Source organism: Platalea leucorodia (genome assembly GCF_965183815.1).
Source record: "Platalea leucorodia genome assembly, chromosome: 5".
Taxonomy (NCBI): domain Eukaryota; kingdom Metazoa; phylum Chordata; class Aves; order Pelecaniformes; family Threskiornithidae; genus Platalea; species Platalea leucorodia.
The window spans coordinates 58924365-58941136 of NC_138827.1; the positions used below are offsets into that span (position 1 = coordinate 58924365).

Below are 16772 nucleotides of genomic sequence, written 5' to 3' on the forward strand. Positions count from 1 at the left end.
TAAAGAAGTTAGATCATTGTGTTTAAAAACAAACAAACAAACAAAAAAACCCACAAACGCCCCCCCCCCCCCCCCCCCCCGCCAAAACCCTAAAAATATTATCTGGTCTAGAATGCATCTTTTTTCTTCAACTGAAAGAGTGAACTTAACTGGAATAAGCTTGCTAATGCTTTCTTTTCCTTGGTATAAAAGAAATTACTTCAGATGGATGCTTTAACTGTTTCTAAAAGTGGTCTCCCTAAGGACGACTTCAAAAAAGTAAAAGAGCTGTAATTGGATAATTCACATCCTTTTTTGGATAAAACATCCCCTTATCTCAATAAGGAGTATATTTGAGCATGAATAAAAGGTGCCTTCCTGAGCTGGAGAAAATACTATCTCTTTACAGGGGCATTCTGTAAGTGTCCTTAAGCAAAATACACAAATTTTGTCTGCTTCTCGTTTTTTTTGTGTGTTAGTGCTTCAGTATGGGAAACCATTCACTGAACTTTTTGTCTTGTCAGGAGGCTGGCTCTGTGGAGTTGTTATAGGTTTGGGGCATGCGTTTGTGTAACTGCAGTTGTCTCCCAGAAGTATGTTGTGAGATGTCATCTGTACCATGGTTTTGAAAGGAAACTACAGATAACAATGTCTACTTGGATGAGCCCAGTTAATAGAAGGTGCAAGCAGACCTTCCTGTGTCTGTATGCCCACACAAACATCATGAATTTGAAATGTTAAATCATTGGGTTTGGGGGGGAGAAATCAAAGTTCAAATTCTTAAGTTTTTCACCTTGATTCATGCAAAGATTTAAAAAAAAAAATTTATCTTTCTGTATTTTTCTGTCTCTAAAGATTGTGAAGTGCCTTACAGGAAAGGAAGGTGGGCATATACAACATTTGTAGCTTGCAGTTGCATAACTAGAACTGCTCTACAGAAGCCAGATTAAAAATTGTATTAGTTCAGCTGAAATGTAAGACAGTGATAAGGTTACATTAATATCCCTGATAAAATACAATGTTTCAGACTTCAGGTTTTAAGGTCTTCCTCCTTTATCTGTTGAACATAGAGAAGATGTTACAAGAGATTTGGGGAAAGATTTTTTTCAGAATATTTTTATTTGATTTTCTGTTGCTTTGCATGGAGGGTATGTCTGCAGCACTCTGAACACCCCAGGAATCTGTGCCAGAAGCCCATCTGCATATTATCTGAGCCTCAAATCAGAGCGCCCTGCAGAAGCATCAATACAATAGAAAGAAATGATTTGCTAGGTATAAATTCACCCTGTTGCCTATCCTTATCGATTACCTTATGGGCAAGGGAGAAGTGGGGCATTTTGCAGAACACTTGGGACACTAAGCATGTGGCTGTCCTAGCCTTTCTCTTTGATCATTTTCCCTCTTTTTCTGAAATGATGCTCAGAAGACATCACATGTTTTTTTCTGCCTGTTTTTATGAAAAAATTACTGACTTAGAATTTCTCCAGGCCAGTAAATGAGAGCAGGAGTATAAGGGGTAGCTAGAAACATCTTTCAGTTCAGCTAGGAGTCATCTAAATTTAATTAAGTGTGCTCCAGATCAGATAGACCAGGGAGAGTGTTGTCTTTCAGCAAGCAGGTAATGGAAGTTCCCCAATGGATAAAGCATCTTAATTACAGACACTTTTTAATTACAGGAAATAAAACCAAAAATAAATGAACACACTTGAACGGAAGATTTCTTTCTTTACTGACATGAAAATTTCCTATGCCGCTTTCCTTCTTCAAGTGCTCTTGGGTTTGTAAACCTCTCAAACAAGATTTCAGGGGCAGGACTTTTCTTCCACTGAAGCACGTGATACTGTCAGCTATCATGATTTTTACTAAGGCAGCTTCTACAGACGTCAGTCAAATCTCTAGTCAAAGCTCTCACCTATTTTTAGTGACTAGAAAATAAGCTAGTCTTATGAAAAAAAGCCTTATTCTTAAATCATGGGTAGTAATGTTTAAGAAAACAGGATCCCATTATCAAGTATTTATATCTGCATTAATGCTACTTTAAAATGTTGAAAACACAGCAGCCGTGAGGAACCTTAAAGAGCTCTCTAAAGCATTCATTTCTTGAAAACTTACTTAAAGACTGGAAAAGGCATAGATTTGAAAGTATATTTAAAATCTGGGATCAGGCTGTTTTTAAACCTCTTGATTTTTGAGTATGTTAGGAGATCCACCAAGTCTGTGTAACCTTTCTGAGGCAAGATGTACGATGTTAACATATGGACACTTGTCAACCCCAATAAAAGTTTAATAAAAAAGAAAAAAAGGGTAATGAAGACCATCCATTACTGAATGCAGAGATTTTTTTTTTATAAATCAGATAGATAGTAATTTTTTTTCTCCTGCCAGCTCTCTCCTATGCTTTATACTTTCTAAGAGTGTTTTAGCATTCACAGTTCTCATTTTCCTGCCTTATTTTAGCTGTGATGCTGGCAGCACAAAGCTTAATACTGGTCTCCAAATCAGACCGATAGACTTTGAAATTATCTAAACTGTTTTTTAGAACATGCATGGAGTGGTGATCCATGTCTGCCATGACCTCTGCTTTAGAGCAATAAAATTTTGCTCCTTTTGAGTACCGATGCTCCCAGCTTGAGCTATGATGGGATCCTGAATCTGAGCTTTCGGAGGGTGAAGATGCCCTCCCTCATTCTCTTTTGAATGAGTGAGAGACTCCCCAAAGTCTTACGATCTCTAAAACAGTGTTACTAGAATGAAAAAGACTGCAGAATAGAGCAAGAAGAGCAAATATACAGTGCATCCAGCTGTAGATCTGCTCCTCCCATGTCAGAAAGCATGCAGGGGAAATAAGGAGCTGCTCTGAGAAGAGGATGATCTCAGGACAAGGGACAGTTAGATCCCTGCGGTGCAGAGGAGGGATGACAAGGTTGAAATATTAGAGATCTCTGTAAAATTATGTATAGCAGAGGATGTTTAACATTAGAATCATCAAATTGAAAAAACAGCAAATAAAAAACAATAGATGCATTAAGTGAGACTAGCAGATGGGGGTTCAAAGCAAGCAATGGAAGATGTTTTCATGAATTGTGTAATGACGTGGATACCAAGGGATTATGGGGTCTTGAAAAGCAATTCAAAAAAATGTGAAGGCAAGGGGAAGATGAGCTAGTAAGGCCGTTCTTAACTTCTCTAACAAGATGAGATGCCTGGAAAAGAGAGAGCTGTTTCTGAACAGCAGGAAGGGGCTGGGCTGGAGGAGTTACTCCATGTCTGAGTATGGACAAGATTAAACAAGATGACTTCTCTGACCTTAACAGGTTAATCTTTCTTACTTTTTGACTAACCTGTCAGACCTTCTGCAGCCCTAAGATAATTAGAGGACCTCACCGCTGCCAGGAAGGACAGGCTAAGGAAAAGGACTGAAAGCACATCTTCACCGTCAGCCTGAGAAGCAGTTGCTCTTTCTTGCAGTCCAGTGACTCTGTGGGTTGAAACAAACCTGGGTTCTGGTTCACACGGAAAGTCTTTTTCTTTCCATCACATGCAAGACTTGGATGTGGATCACCTCCACGATGTAGAAACTTGCCTACTTTCGTAGTCTCTGGGTTTGACTCAGGCTGCTAGCTCCCTGCTTGATTTCTCTCCTAGTTTCTTCCATCTTGCAGGTTCTCCAAAGCTAACAAGCCTAGTAGCTCTCAGGCCAGGAGTAGGTTTCTTCCCATCTTTCTTATTGAGACAAGGTAAGCATGCGAGTTTCTCTCCTGGTTCCTACAAGTCCCCTCTCTCTGTCAGGGCATTGTTTCCCCTACCTCTGTCGTGAGATGGATTAGGAGTTCCTCCAGCTGCTGTACTTACATGCAAAAGTTCTTTTTTTTTTACGTTCAGCTGGAGTCTATTCAACCCGTATTTTCCTTCTGTGGTTTCCACAGGCAGTGGTAGCAGACTTCATATAAAAAGAAAGATAAAAATTAATTAATTAGTGTTACCTAAATGATTAAGTGTTAATCATTAATTAGTGTTACCTAACATTAATTAGTGTTACCTAAATGATTTCTGTTTAGCCTAAAAGTCATATTGGTTGATAGCAAATTCCTGGTGCTGCTAGTAAGAGCAATGTTCCAAAAATGGTGTTTTAGATGAGATGTAATATTTGGACATTACAGCTTCAGGTAAGAAGATTTAAAGATCTAAAAATTCACTCTATTGTCCTTAGATTCCTTCACTATATATATATATATATATATAAAAAGAAGAGATATGCATGAACACTGTGTATTGACGGTTGTGGCTCTATAGCACACATGCTACAGGCAATATAATTTGTGACTGAACATTACAAGAGATACTTCATTAAATTTAGCAGCTTTCTAGCAATGAAATGCTTCAGAATATTTAGTGTTTCATTCCTGGCCGAATTAGTTGACTGGAATTCGATGTTCAGTACTGTACAGTTCTTTGTTGTGCTACTGTGATTTAACAAAATGTGTTCCTACTTTGGCTTTGTCTTTTGATCTTTTTTTTTTTTCTTTTTTTTCTCTTTGAGCACCGAAAGGAGTAACCTATCGAGCTTTTGCTGGAGGATGTTATAAATGAAAATTTAGTAACCATTCCATCAGCTTTGTAACCTGGGTGAAGTGATGTGTGCATGTTAAGAGGATTCTTAGGGAAGACTTAGTGTGGCTGAAATTTGTCACTGTGAAAGAGAGCTTCCACCTTGGTTTGCTCTCATTTCAATTGATATTTGTCACCTAGTATCAGTGTAGATGTAATATAGAAGTTTTGGACAAATGAGTTAGAAATACTTGACCTCCTAAATTTGCCTTTTCATTCACAAATGCTAATATAAAGCACAAATAATTAATTTCCTTAGTTTCTTTATCAGGGTAAAAATGAGGTCTTTGCAGTTATAGCAAATGTAATTCTTTAAATATACCTCTGACATATCATTACCCCAACTTTCTACTTCAGAAAATAAATCATTAAATTAATATTACAATGCCTTTTTTTCCCTATTAAAATATCATTGTGATTGCGCAGCTTTTGTCACACTTCCTGTATTCTGCATGGTCTTAAGAGAGGATCTTTATCATTATTTTTGGGTTTGTAACTCTGTGACAGCAGTTTTCTTTGCAAGGAATTACAAAATAGCTTGTAAATGACAATCATAAGGTTTCTTAATAGAAGGCTTTGTGGAAATATATGAAGTAGTCTTGTGGTTATGCTGGCACAGTGGGCAGCTGTAGTTCCTGAGCAAATTGCGGTGAGGTGAAATGAACATCTAGGAAAAGCATAAAAAAGAATTCAATTTGGAGAATATGGAATAGCTAGAAAGAAACAAAAGCATTCAAACTCTCTTCAGTCAAGATGCCTACCAAAGAACTGCCTAATTTTTCATGGCTCAGGTTTTGTTTATGTCATTTCTCAATTTGCTCAATGAGCAACTAAAATTACTGAGAAAAAAAAAGTAATATGACTAAAATAAGAATAAAGCAGAATTAAATATCCATCTCCTAGTATTGGTCTTAAGCATCCACTTTTATTTTACTAATGGTAGTTCTTTGTTTAATAGGCGTGTGCTACTGTGACTTATATTTTGGCTTTAAAGCATTTTTCAGGCCAAACGTAACTTATGAGTCAAAGTTTTGTTCCAGCGTGATTTAAATGTTAAAAAAAAAAAAAAAGCTGCAATGTTTTTTTGCTATGTGATTGTATCAAATATGTAGTTTGAAAATAATTTTTCAGTGTGTTATTTCTTGAATTATCAAGAGGTTGTATTGCATTATTATCTCTGATCGTATTGCAAAACATTTAACCTGTGAGCACGCATCACTTAACCAGTTACAAAGAGAGATAAAGGAATCTATAAATTTTGCATTTACAAGATCCTGCAACGAAGGCATTGTAAGTTACTCTTTCTGGGCACCGCAGGTTCGAGCAGCACCGATGTTAAAGAAAACCGCAACGTGGACAACGTTCCCCCCAAGGACGGCGGTGGGCAAGGCACTGGGGAGGGGACACAGCTCTCCAATGGTGGTGGCAGCAGCAGCAGAAAGCGTCCTTTGGAGGAGGGCAACTCCAAATTTCGCCCGAAGAAGAGGAAGAAAACGCCTGGCCCTGTTCTGCCAAAGAATGCCCTGATGCAACTTAATGAGATTAAACCCGGTTTACAGTACAAACTCCTCTCCCAGACAGGGCCAGTCCATGCCCCCATGTTCGTGATGGCAGTCGAAGTCAACGGGCAGGTATTTGAGGGGTCTGGCCCGACAAAAAAGAAAGCCAAGCTTCACGCTGCCGAGAAGGCTCTACGGTCTTTTGTCCAGTTTCCGAACGCCTCGGAAGCCCACCTGGCAATGGGGAGGACTCTGTCAGTCAACACAGACTTCACCTCTGACCAAGCAGACTTCCCCGACACCCTTTTCAACGGGTTCGAAACTCCGGTCCCTTCTGATGCTTCCTTTTACCTAGGGTCCAATGGGGATGGGTCCTTTAGCTCTAGCGGGGACTACGGTTTGCCGTCGTCTGCCGTAGCCAGCAGCCTTTCCCAGTCGCCTCTTCCCACGCCATCACCCTACCCCTCCGCCAGTGGGAAGAACCCAGTCATGATCCTCAATGAGCTGCGGCCAGGGCTGAAGTATGAGTTTCTCTCGGAGAGTGGGGAGAGCCATGCCAAAAACTTTGTCATGGCTGTGGCGGTGGACGGTCAGACATTTGAAGGCTCGGGAAGGAATAAAAAGCTGGCAAAAGCTCGGGCCGCTCAGTCGGCCCTGGCATCCTTGTTTAACATGCAGCTGGACCAGACCCCATCTCGACAGCCCATTCCCAGCGAGGGGCTCCAGTTACACCTGCCACAGGTGAGAAGCCCTTTGAGTTTTGTTGATGTCTTTGAGCAGTGACCAAGAGTAGCCAAGTCATGAGTATTGTGTCAGTTTGAATAGCATTTCTGCTGTTTATTCTGCTTCTGTAGGTGTGTGTGTGCATATATATATATATATGTATGTATTAGGTGATTTATATCCACTTATGACTTCTGACAATTGCATGAACTCTTTGTATTCTGTTGGACAGAAAGGAGGCTTTGTTGCTGATGCTTTCAGCCTTGATCATGTCACGTAAGAAAGCACCAAGCCTAGTGCAGTGCCAGCTTGGATTATGGTTTGTGCTGAGGAAGGGTTGAATCGCGTCTTGCTTGTCTTAGGCAGCAAGACTTAGATGGAATTCAAGTCAGAATTACTGCTTTAAGCAAAATTATTATTTGATACAACAGTTTTTAGCAGAGAAGAAAATCGTTCTCTTCTGCAAGTTGAAATTGTTGGCATTAACAGAGCTGAATAATGGAAGTCAAGAACAGATTAAGTGAGGCTGATGCAGTTGCCACGTATTTCCAGGGTCTAAATAAACGACACAATCTCAATGGTTGTATCCAAGATTTGTGGTTAAATAGCTGTCATCTAAAGGATTGTGCTCTAATCAAGTTAGTAAGTATATGTAAGTTACTTAGGCAAGTAAATCTGGATGAGAAGTAGTTTAAATCAAATAATTAATGAACTAGGGAAAGTATCAAACATACCAGACATAGACCAGAAGTTTAAAGTAGCTAGAATGGAGTAATTTTTTATTTTTTTAATGAAGAAAAATTCTCCTTTATTTGCTTGCCTGTGTTTCTCCCCAGTCAAACTACAGTAATGATTGTTCAACTACCCTCTTTCTACTGTGTCTCTTGGGTCTTTTTAATGATATTATATGCCTGTCTAAATTCAAATACTTGCCTGTGACTTTTTCGTGACTTTCGATCTGTTTATTATGAGAATTTCAAGGCTTTGCCCTTTTTCATCTCAAAAATATTGTTTTAGATTTCATTAAAATTACAAGATACTGGTCTGGTTTGATAATGTGGGGTTGAAGAGCGTAAGTAGATGTTGTGACTATTTTAAGTATGTTGTTTTCTCAAAATGCATGGACAATATGCATCGTTTAGAAATTCCTATATGCTTTCTTTTTTAATGTTGCACAATTATTGCATTATTGATGAATGTTTCCTTCATTTTCAAATCTAGGATCCTGCTATTTCAGGTAGTTATAATTTCTTCAGTAGATTCAGTACTTTCAGACTGCATTTTCTGCTGTGCTTTTAAAAGTAGATTTGGCCCCAGGAACCAAAAAAATTTCACTGCCAGTAATTTATGTGTTATTAGTTCTTGAATCAGTAAAATGGTGAAAATTGGAACTGGAATAGGGAAGTGGGAAAGATCCACAAGCCAAGACATGAAAGAGGTGTCATTCTAAGAGGGTAAAGTTGTTTCTCTGCCCATCAGCCCAGCGCATAACAGCTTACACAGCCTCTTTTCTTTAAGGGACTTTGATGGACTGCTGGGCAGTGCTGGGTTTTTCTGAGCTCCTTGCCTTTGTCAGGTTTTGACTGAGTCCTAGGTTGCTGTCCCAGAGCTTATGGGACGATCAGGGCATTCAAGCCTAGGGTACAGTGTTAAATAACAAAGAAGCAACCCATGCAAGTGCTATTTGTAATTTTTTCCAGTGCTCCTACACTGACCTTGATACCCATATTGTGTACAACAAAGCGTGCCCCAGAGCTAGCTTGCATTTCACTTCTCTTATAGGCGTGCACCGAAAAAGGCTGCTCTGGTGTGGAGGAGAACCCAGTGGGCTTTAGGAGTAATGCCAGATACACTGGGTGGGAAGGGAGAGGTTGCTGGTGCTGACTCGTTTAGACCCGATTCAAAGTCAGTTATTTATTCAGAGGCTTTTGATCTGCTTGTGATCAGGACATCGTTGTCCTTTCTACACTTCATTGTATTGTATGAATTATCCTGCTTTTAATTATAATTAGCTGTCAACTTATTGGAATTATATCATGGTCTGCTACATTTTAGTGATTTTGGTCTGGTATCTATTAATGATTAATAAGGGATTTGTGATGTTTTCAGGTCCTGCTTTATTTATCTTCTTTTTTTTTTTTTTTAACTCTGTGAGTTGTTTTATTTTTTTACAGAGTGTTTACTCAGGATGTGTAAAGACATTAAACTGGGAGATAATCCTAAATTGGGTGAAGTTGCAAACATTGGAGAGTGCAGGAATGATGTAAATGAGGATAGGATTTGTTATAACCCATAGACCAAATAAAATGGTGATTGGGTTGGAAAAAAATGGAAGCTAGAAACATGCAAGGGGGCAAAAAATCCAAATACCGAATGCTCAGTGGAAATAGTAAAAGTACAGTGTGGTTGTGCCAATGAAGACGTTGGAATGGACTGCCTGGGTGGCGGGTTCAAAACCTTTCTGTAGCTGGTGTGTTAATTTGTGTTGCCTCGTGAGAAAAAGCAGTAGAGCAGAAATAGTTGAGAGGAGAGAAGAGATGATCCCTGCTCCAGCGGTGGTCATGAGTATCAGCTGAAATGCACATCTGTGATCCCACACCTCCTGATAGCTGCAGGCGCTCTGGGGGAAATTAAATGTGGAAATGCATGTGCAAGCTATTGAATGGTACAGAAGGGCAGCTGACATCAGAAATCAGCTTATAAAATGGGCGTAGGTATAATCTTATGGTCTGTAGGGTGGGTTATCGAGGTGCTGATCCTGTGGTTTAATACATTTAAAACCAGTCTCTACAAAGCAAGCTTATCTGCTTGCTTACAGCTTGACCTTTTGTGAGGGATGAAGCAATGTTGCCTGCGGTGAGGAAAATCTCTTTGCTGGGAAAGTGAGTTAAAGCCAGTAAGTCACTCAACATGCACCTCAGAGCGGGTAAAAACACCCTGCTGAAAAAATCAGCCCTCATGCATTTATTACCTTGGCAGCGAGTGTGTTAAAACAGAAGAGGTTGTCAGTCTTGCATTATAGGGTCTTGCCTCTCCAAAACAAAGAAAATATTTTTATGGTTAGCTACACTTTGTAAATTCATAACCATCCTCACTTTACCTCCCACCTCTCAGTGCAAGGGGGTGACCTGTATTCTGCAGTAAGCCACAGGACATACCAAGGGCTCTAAAATGTGTGTGCTTCAAGTTTTATTCTTTTCCATGGAAGAAAACTGCATGTTTCAGCATACTTAGATTAATATCATTAAAAGGTTTAAGTGCATGGCTTGTCATAGGTTTGCAGCACTGGTAGTTGATGAGAACCGGAGAAGACCGCAAAATGTGAATAGTCTTTTAAAATCACTTCTGAAAACAAAAGGATCGCACGTTTATGGATGAAGTGTGGAAGTCGATGTAACCAGGTTTTTGAAAACTGTTAGTGCAAAGTCCAAATCTGATTTCTAGGGAAAAGAATATTGTTCAGCACTCGACCACAGCAAGAGCCATGCTGGGCAAGACAAAAGCTCTTTCTCACACATCATCCTGCCCCAGTGCCATGTCCCTGCCAGCAGCCCCAGCACTGCCAAGCGGGAGGTTTGCAGGGGATGCTGGTGCTGGCTGAGGCTGTCTCCGGACGCGGAGCCAGTCCTGTTGCTGAACGGCACCTTGGACATCTCAGGAGATGGGACAAGGACATCCTTGCACATCTCAGGAGCAGCAGATGCTCTATTGGATTTCCCTATTCTTTGTTGATCTCTTTATCACCCAGAGAGAAGTCTCCCAGAGATCGCTTGTTTTCTCTCCTTTTTTTCTTTTCCCTTAGACGCTTCCTGCTTCCCAAGGAAGGCCGTGAGGGGTCTCACACCTCTGTCAAAGGTGGGATGGTGCTGTCCCTAAAAGAAGTACTCAGGCCAGTACCAAATGCCTTAGAAGAAACTGAGAAAAGGGCATATTGGTAGCAGTACTTCCCCAGCATGTGCTTCTAACCTTCAGCAGTTTGTGTTTCAAGGATTTTCTCAGCCAGAAGTGGTGTCTTTCCATCTGAGAGTCCTTGATGGATTATTGTTTCCCTCATGAATTTCAACCCTTTCTTGAACTTCTGTAATCTTTTACCTTCCACAGCACCTTGTAGCAATAAGTTCCACTGTTTAAGTGTGTATTGTGGGAAGAAGAGTCTCATCTTGTTTGTTTTGAACGTGAGGCATGCATCCTGGTGTGCCCTAAGGTGACTTTCAGTAAAGTCTGCTGGCCCAGGCTGCCGGCATTACTGATGGAAGCGGTTTCCATCAGACGGTAGGAACCTGCTGGTGGAGGTATGCTCTTTAGGCCACTAATGGCCTCTCTTAGGAAAACGTCCATATAAGCTTTATGATGATATTTCCCAGATTTCCTCAAACTGTTTACTTAAAAAGATTAGTCAGGATGCAAAGAGGTGGAAATTAGAGAATTAGAATTGTAAATATTAGAGTTTAAAAACAGACTTATTTAGATTAGTGAAAGCTGCACTATTGTGAGAGAAAGCAACTTGCGCTAGACAAATAAGCAGTGTAGCTGCAGGTGAAATTAATTTTTAAAAATCCACTAGAGGGAATACTTTTAATCATTCACCTAATTGTCTTGCAAATTCAATTTATCCTGTATATCATTATGGACAGACATTGAAACAAAACATTAAGCAGAAGGAATGGAGTGAGAACCAGTACTGCAATGGCTACTTTTACTTGAAGTGCTATGTTAATCCTGGTTCAACTTGGGGCGGGGGGGGAACTATAAAAGAAGTATTCAAATATAGGAAAGATATACAAATTAATGATGAAAATGATCCGAGATCTGGAAAGCTGCTTCTGCAGACGTACTGAAGAGCTCTAGGCAGTTTATTGCAATAGACTGCTTAGTGTATACAGGAGAATGAGAATGTAACATTCAAACTTAGCAAAAAGATAATGCTGAATGTGTTTATGGGAATTAATGAGTAATATGTTGGAGTAATTGCTGTGGAATTGGCGGAAATGTAAAAGACACATTTGCATGAGAAAGGAGAGAATCTACTGCCTGGTAGCAGTTCCTTTAAATAAATAAATGAAACTTTGGAGCACTAGAAAATAATTACCCTGTTTTATTAGCATAGATATGTTTGCGCCTTCTCTGAATTGTGCATGCTGGCCACTGTCAGAGGAGAGATAATGGACCTTGATTTTACCTACCATGGGCACTGCGACTGCTCATCAGCTTGTGAAAGTTCACATAAGTCCTAAACTGTGAAGGTAAGAGGAAATAAAGCTGAGGGAGGACACTTGTGCTTGAGAAGTATCACTGGAGAGCACAAAAGATTGGGAGGTCTTGAGTCAGGTCCCCAGTGAGAGCTGGGTAGTGTCAGCCCATGCAGTGCCCCTGCTCCTGCTGCCTTTGGTTCCACCATGCGGGTGCTCACCAGCGTTCATCTGGGGAGGTCTCTATGGCCTGACAAGGTCTTCTTTCAGATCCAGACAGACCTGAACTTCGTCAGCTTCAGAATATTTTAAAACATGGATGGTCAGGGGGCTTCTGCTACAACATTGCTGCAAGATATATATTAACCAAAATCAGTCTGCATGTGTAGAAGACAAGTGGATTCACTGTAACTTCATCAGAGAAAGGAGCAGCGCACCCAAAATAGCTTTGAGCTCACGTGCCTTAATGAGCAAACTGTCAGCTATTTTAGGTCTTTCCTTTTTTGAATTACCCAACTTTGAATAATGATTTAATGCAGGAGTGGGGGTAGAGAAACTACATGTCAGATGTTAGGGTGCTCACTGGGAAAGTGAGATACGAGTTCAATTTCTGTTCCAATTAATATTTATTTATATGAAAGGGAGTAGAGTCAGAATGAGAAGTGTAGGATCCCTACCCAGGCCAGTCAGTGGCCTGGGCTTGATGTGGAGACAGCTTAAAGTCCTTGGTTTTGAGATGGGGACAGCAAGGACATCGTTTTAGGCCAGTAAGTCTTGTTCCCGGCTCTGCAGGGGTCTGTTTATAGCCTGCCTTATTCCCATTGCTTCCATGCTTTTAGTGACTCTTAACTATGTTAATGTAATAGACCACCTGGGAGAAAAGGATAAGTCTTCTAATTTATCGGGTGAGTATTCTTATAAAAGACCAAAACCGTAGTAACTAAATGTGTAGACATTTAATAGTGTTTATTCCTGACCACCCACCTGTTGTCATGCAACTTGAGTATCAAATAGAATACAAAATTCTTGAATATATCTGCCTGTTTTCTGGCAGTGATTTTTTCTCCCCTCCTCTACAGTTCTTCCTGTATTGTTTGCATTTCTAGTGGTCGTTTTGTCTTGCTTGAGTTCTGCTTAGTCCTTCTTATCAGCCCTCTCCAGTGTCTGGCTTCATGTTCATTCAAGCATTTTTAGGTTTCCTTGCCAGCAGCTTAGTTCCACGCTGTTTGAGATATAGCCCCATTCCATCTTTCTGTGCCAGCTTACATCTTCCCAGAAGGACTCACCATGTTCTCACTTGTATACCAACACCACAGTTTCCTCTGCTTTGCTTATTATGTGAAAAAAATAATCTTTTTGGAAAAAGCAAATGTGTCCACCCTATATGCAAGCATCCTACCCAGTTCCTGTTCAAGTAGCCTTTTTCTCAGCAGTATTGGCAGGTAAGTTGGCCATGGGTTTCTTCCCAGAAATGCCTGGCAGTTTAAGTTCCCACCTCATGATGAGAACCTCCTCGAGCCAGCCCTGGTTCCCCCAGGGGTTGGGCAATCGCATGTGTCTGTAGATCCGCCTCCATTTGGCTGGGTGGGTTGAGGATCTGTGTAGTGAGTTACCCGTGTTTGGTGATCCTGGAAGAAGCGTTTCTCTATGTTCATCCTTGGCAACTGGTTCGTTTTGGTTCAGCATTTCAGAATCACCATTTCTGGTATGTACTGAACTTTGTGTTTTTGTGTAGCTCAGCCTCGGAGAAGACTCTTCCAGTTACTAGTCATCGTGCTCACTTGTTTTTGGAGAAGGGGTGACCCATATTTTTTATTACCTGGATGGCAAGCCTTTCTGGCAGGCTTTGAAGCTTCTCTGAAGCATGTATTCTCTTTGTGGATCAGGTCCATCCCTATTTTGAAAAGTTTGTTTCGCTAGTATATTCCATCATAATGTCATTCAGCATGATTTTACGTTACCTGGTAGCTTGTCAGCTGCCAGTCATGTTCTCCTGTCCAGCACGTCATGACATAAGGTAGAGCAGAAAAATATATATGTTACAGAAGTGAGCATAAAACTCGCAGTTGGGAAGCAGCATCCATAATTACGCATGGATAAAACACTGGAATGGGGACTCTGTTTCTTGTCCCTGCAGTGATCTGCCGCATGGCTGCAGGGAAGTTAATCATGTAAGCATTTCGTGTATTAGTTTTCCGTTTCTAAAACCAGGGTGATAATAGAACTGTCGCTCATTATTTTTCTTTTGTGTATTTACCTTAAAGTTCAGCTTTCTGTGTTAGCTAAGTACTAGCACAGTTAAATGCAGATTTTGTGCTGCTGTCAGAGCACAGATTGTAACACAATTTTGGGTGCAGCAGCAAAAAGACCTTGTTTGAAGATCAGTGCCTAACCAGACATGTTCGTAGCCTCTGAGCAAAATTGCATTCCTGAAAAACTTTGCAATCTGTTGATAAGAGTTTCTGAGTTGCAGTCCATTCAAATGCATCAAGAAAACTTGTATTTGCAATGTCAAGAGTCTTCTGGCTATGTAAGTTGTGCAATTGCAAAACATTGACCAATGCTTGGTGCAGATGTGACCTCAGTCACCATTGGCTGCTGGTTGCTGTCTCCAGTCAGATTCTGGAAAAAGCTGTTGAGCTCTGAAATCATGACGCATGAGCTTTAATTATTGCTTCCTTGGCTGCTAAAGCTTTTCCAGAAGGAAGTTAACATTGAGAGCTCCTCCACGTTATTTCTAGGCTGTCGGTTCTCATAAGCATTGTTAAGAAAACAGTGGTGAATCAGGCTGACAGTCTTCAAACCCTCTTTTTCTTGTCTTTCTTTTCCTTTGACCCTGGCAATCTATTTTAAGAACTGATTATGTTCAAGAGTTTGTACTGTTTCAAGTGGGTGCCCCCAAGCTCTGTATACTGTTGCCCATCAGCCCTGTTGATTTGCCTTGGGCTCTGTGGAGGGCTGAGAGTGGTGATCTTCCATTACTGAGAGCCCAAAGACAGTTTGTAAGCAGAAGACTCTCAGCCACAAGCATCCTTTTGGGCTTGATGTAGTTGCTTACACGTGTGTTTAGCACCACGTTGGATGCTCTTGGGTATCTAAGACATCTGCATGGTGCTGGCAGGTATGACACAGGACCTGTGTCCTTCTGGTGTGTCAGCCTGTGGGCCAGGTGGTTACGCCAGAACATCTCAAGTACTGCTGGGTGCCAACACACGGACAACCGGATCAAGCTGTTTACACATGGTGCTCCGAGATAGGGACCTGAGCTCCCGCCCCAGCTGTCCACTCCTCCTCTCCGGCTGCCGCTCCTGGTGCTGGTGGAAGATGGGTGGGGATGGGCTGCCCTGTCTCTCCTGCCAGCCGCGGGGACCACTCATCACGCTGTCTAGCACGTAACTTGCCTTTCTAAGCTGGTTCCTTGGGAACAACCAGCTGTGCTAGCAATGCTATTGCATAGATTTCCCTGGTTTTCAGTTTCTTTTCAGGTGAAAATTCCAGAATTTGATCTTGACTCATCTCTTCTAGCTGTTACAGTTCCAGCTGCCTTAAAAACAGCAGGTGAGATTAGCAGCAGTGTTGAACTGAACCATTGTTCAACAAGAGCAGGACTGGTATAAGTTTTCCTTAATATTAGAAGTTAGCCCCCCCTGCAGCCTGACTGACATTGCTTGCTAACCCTGCTGGCAAGATACAACAAGGCTGTGACTGTTATTGTTCAAGTTTTCCTGGAGGTGAAAGAGATAAATCCTTCCTAATTTTGAGATAGCTTATTTTGGGTTATACATTGACATTTTCTATTCCCAGATTTGTATATGTCTTGTAAAAATAAGAAATAGAAAGTGTTTAACCAGTGTTGAAAACAGATTCGTTCTTATTTATGTAATAGCTAGGTAATGAATTCGATTGTTATAAAAGGTTTACATGTTGGTTTGAGGAGCCTGGTTTTTGCACTTCAATCTTCTTGTCAGGTCCAATGTTGAGGATACTGAAATGATGTGTTTTGAGGTTTGAGCATGAAAGTATAGACTTATCTGTCTATCCAGTTGTTCTCCTAAGCCTCAAATGTTCATAACGATGATGAGCATTAGGTACTTTGATGCTTGGCTTAGGGCTGTCTGACCCTGTTTTAATAGATGTGGAGCACACAGAGCTCTGCTTCCACTTATAAAGAGCTGTGAGTGCTCAGTATGCTTGAAAATTGGACCTGGCCACCTCCTTGATATACTGCTTGATGCCTCAATGTCCATTCTTAAAATGAACAATAAAAACTCATTTAATTTATTGTGTCAGATCATTTAAAAGTGCAAATCTTTATAACCTAATGCTGCTGTAATTTTTAAGTTACTTGTTTAATTTTCTAATGTGCAATTCTGTATGATCCTACAGGTTTTAGCTGATGCTGTTGCACGCTTGGTTGTAGATAAATTCAGTGATTTGACAGAAAATTTCACATCTCCACATGCACGTAGAAAAGTCCTTGCTGGAATTGTCATGACAACAGGTAAATAAAAAAAAAAGTACTATTTTAACTGCTTAAATACAAGAGCTCTGTCTGCATTCTAGGAATCTTTTTTTAGTCAACTAGTATTGAAATATATTTCTACTGTTTAATCTTCAAGGTGCACTAAATATAGCAATTAAATCTTGGCTAAAGATAATTACAGGAAAATTAGACCTGCAAATACTTCTGTTTCCACAGAGGTCCTGTCTTCTGCCTGATTGAGACATCTGAGATAACTCATGGTCTACAAAATACATGTACCTTTTAAAATTA

At 40.6% G+C, this 16772-nt stretch overlaps 1 protein-coding gene across 5 annotated transcripts in view; it reads left to right on the forward strand.

Annotated features, from left to right (window-relative positions):
• ADARB1 (adenosine deaminase RNA specific B1) overlaps positions 1-16772 on the forward strand; it is a 90956-nt gene that overhangs the window by 44554 nt on the left and 29630 nt on the right. For all 5 annotated transcript variants that reach the window (XR_014228400.1, XM_082314272.1, XM_082314270.1 and 2 more), the window contains 2 exons: positions 5905-6827; positions 16385-16499. Coding sequence is in view for 4 of the 5 variants with exons in the window: in XM_082314272.1 (XP_082170398.1) it covers positions 5905-6827; positions 16385-16499 (1038 nt within the window). In the remaining variant the exon portion in view is untranslated. The remainder of the gene's footprint in view (positions 1-5904; positions 6828-16384; positions 16500-16772) is intronic.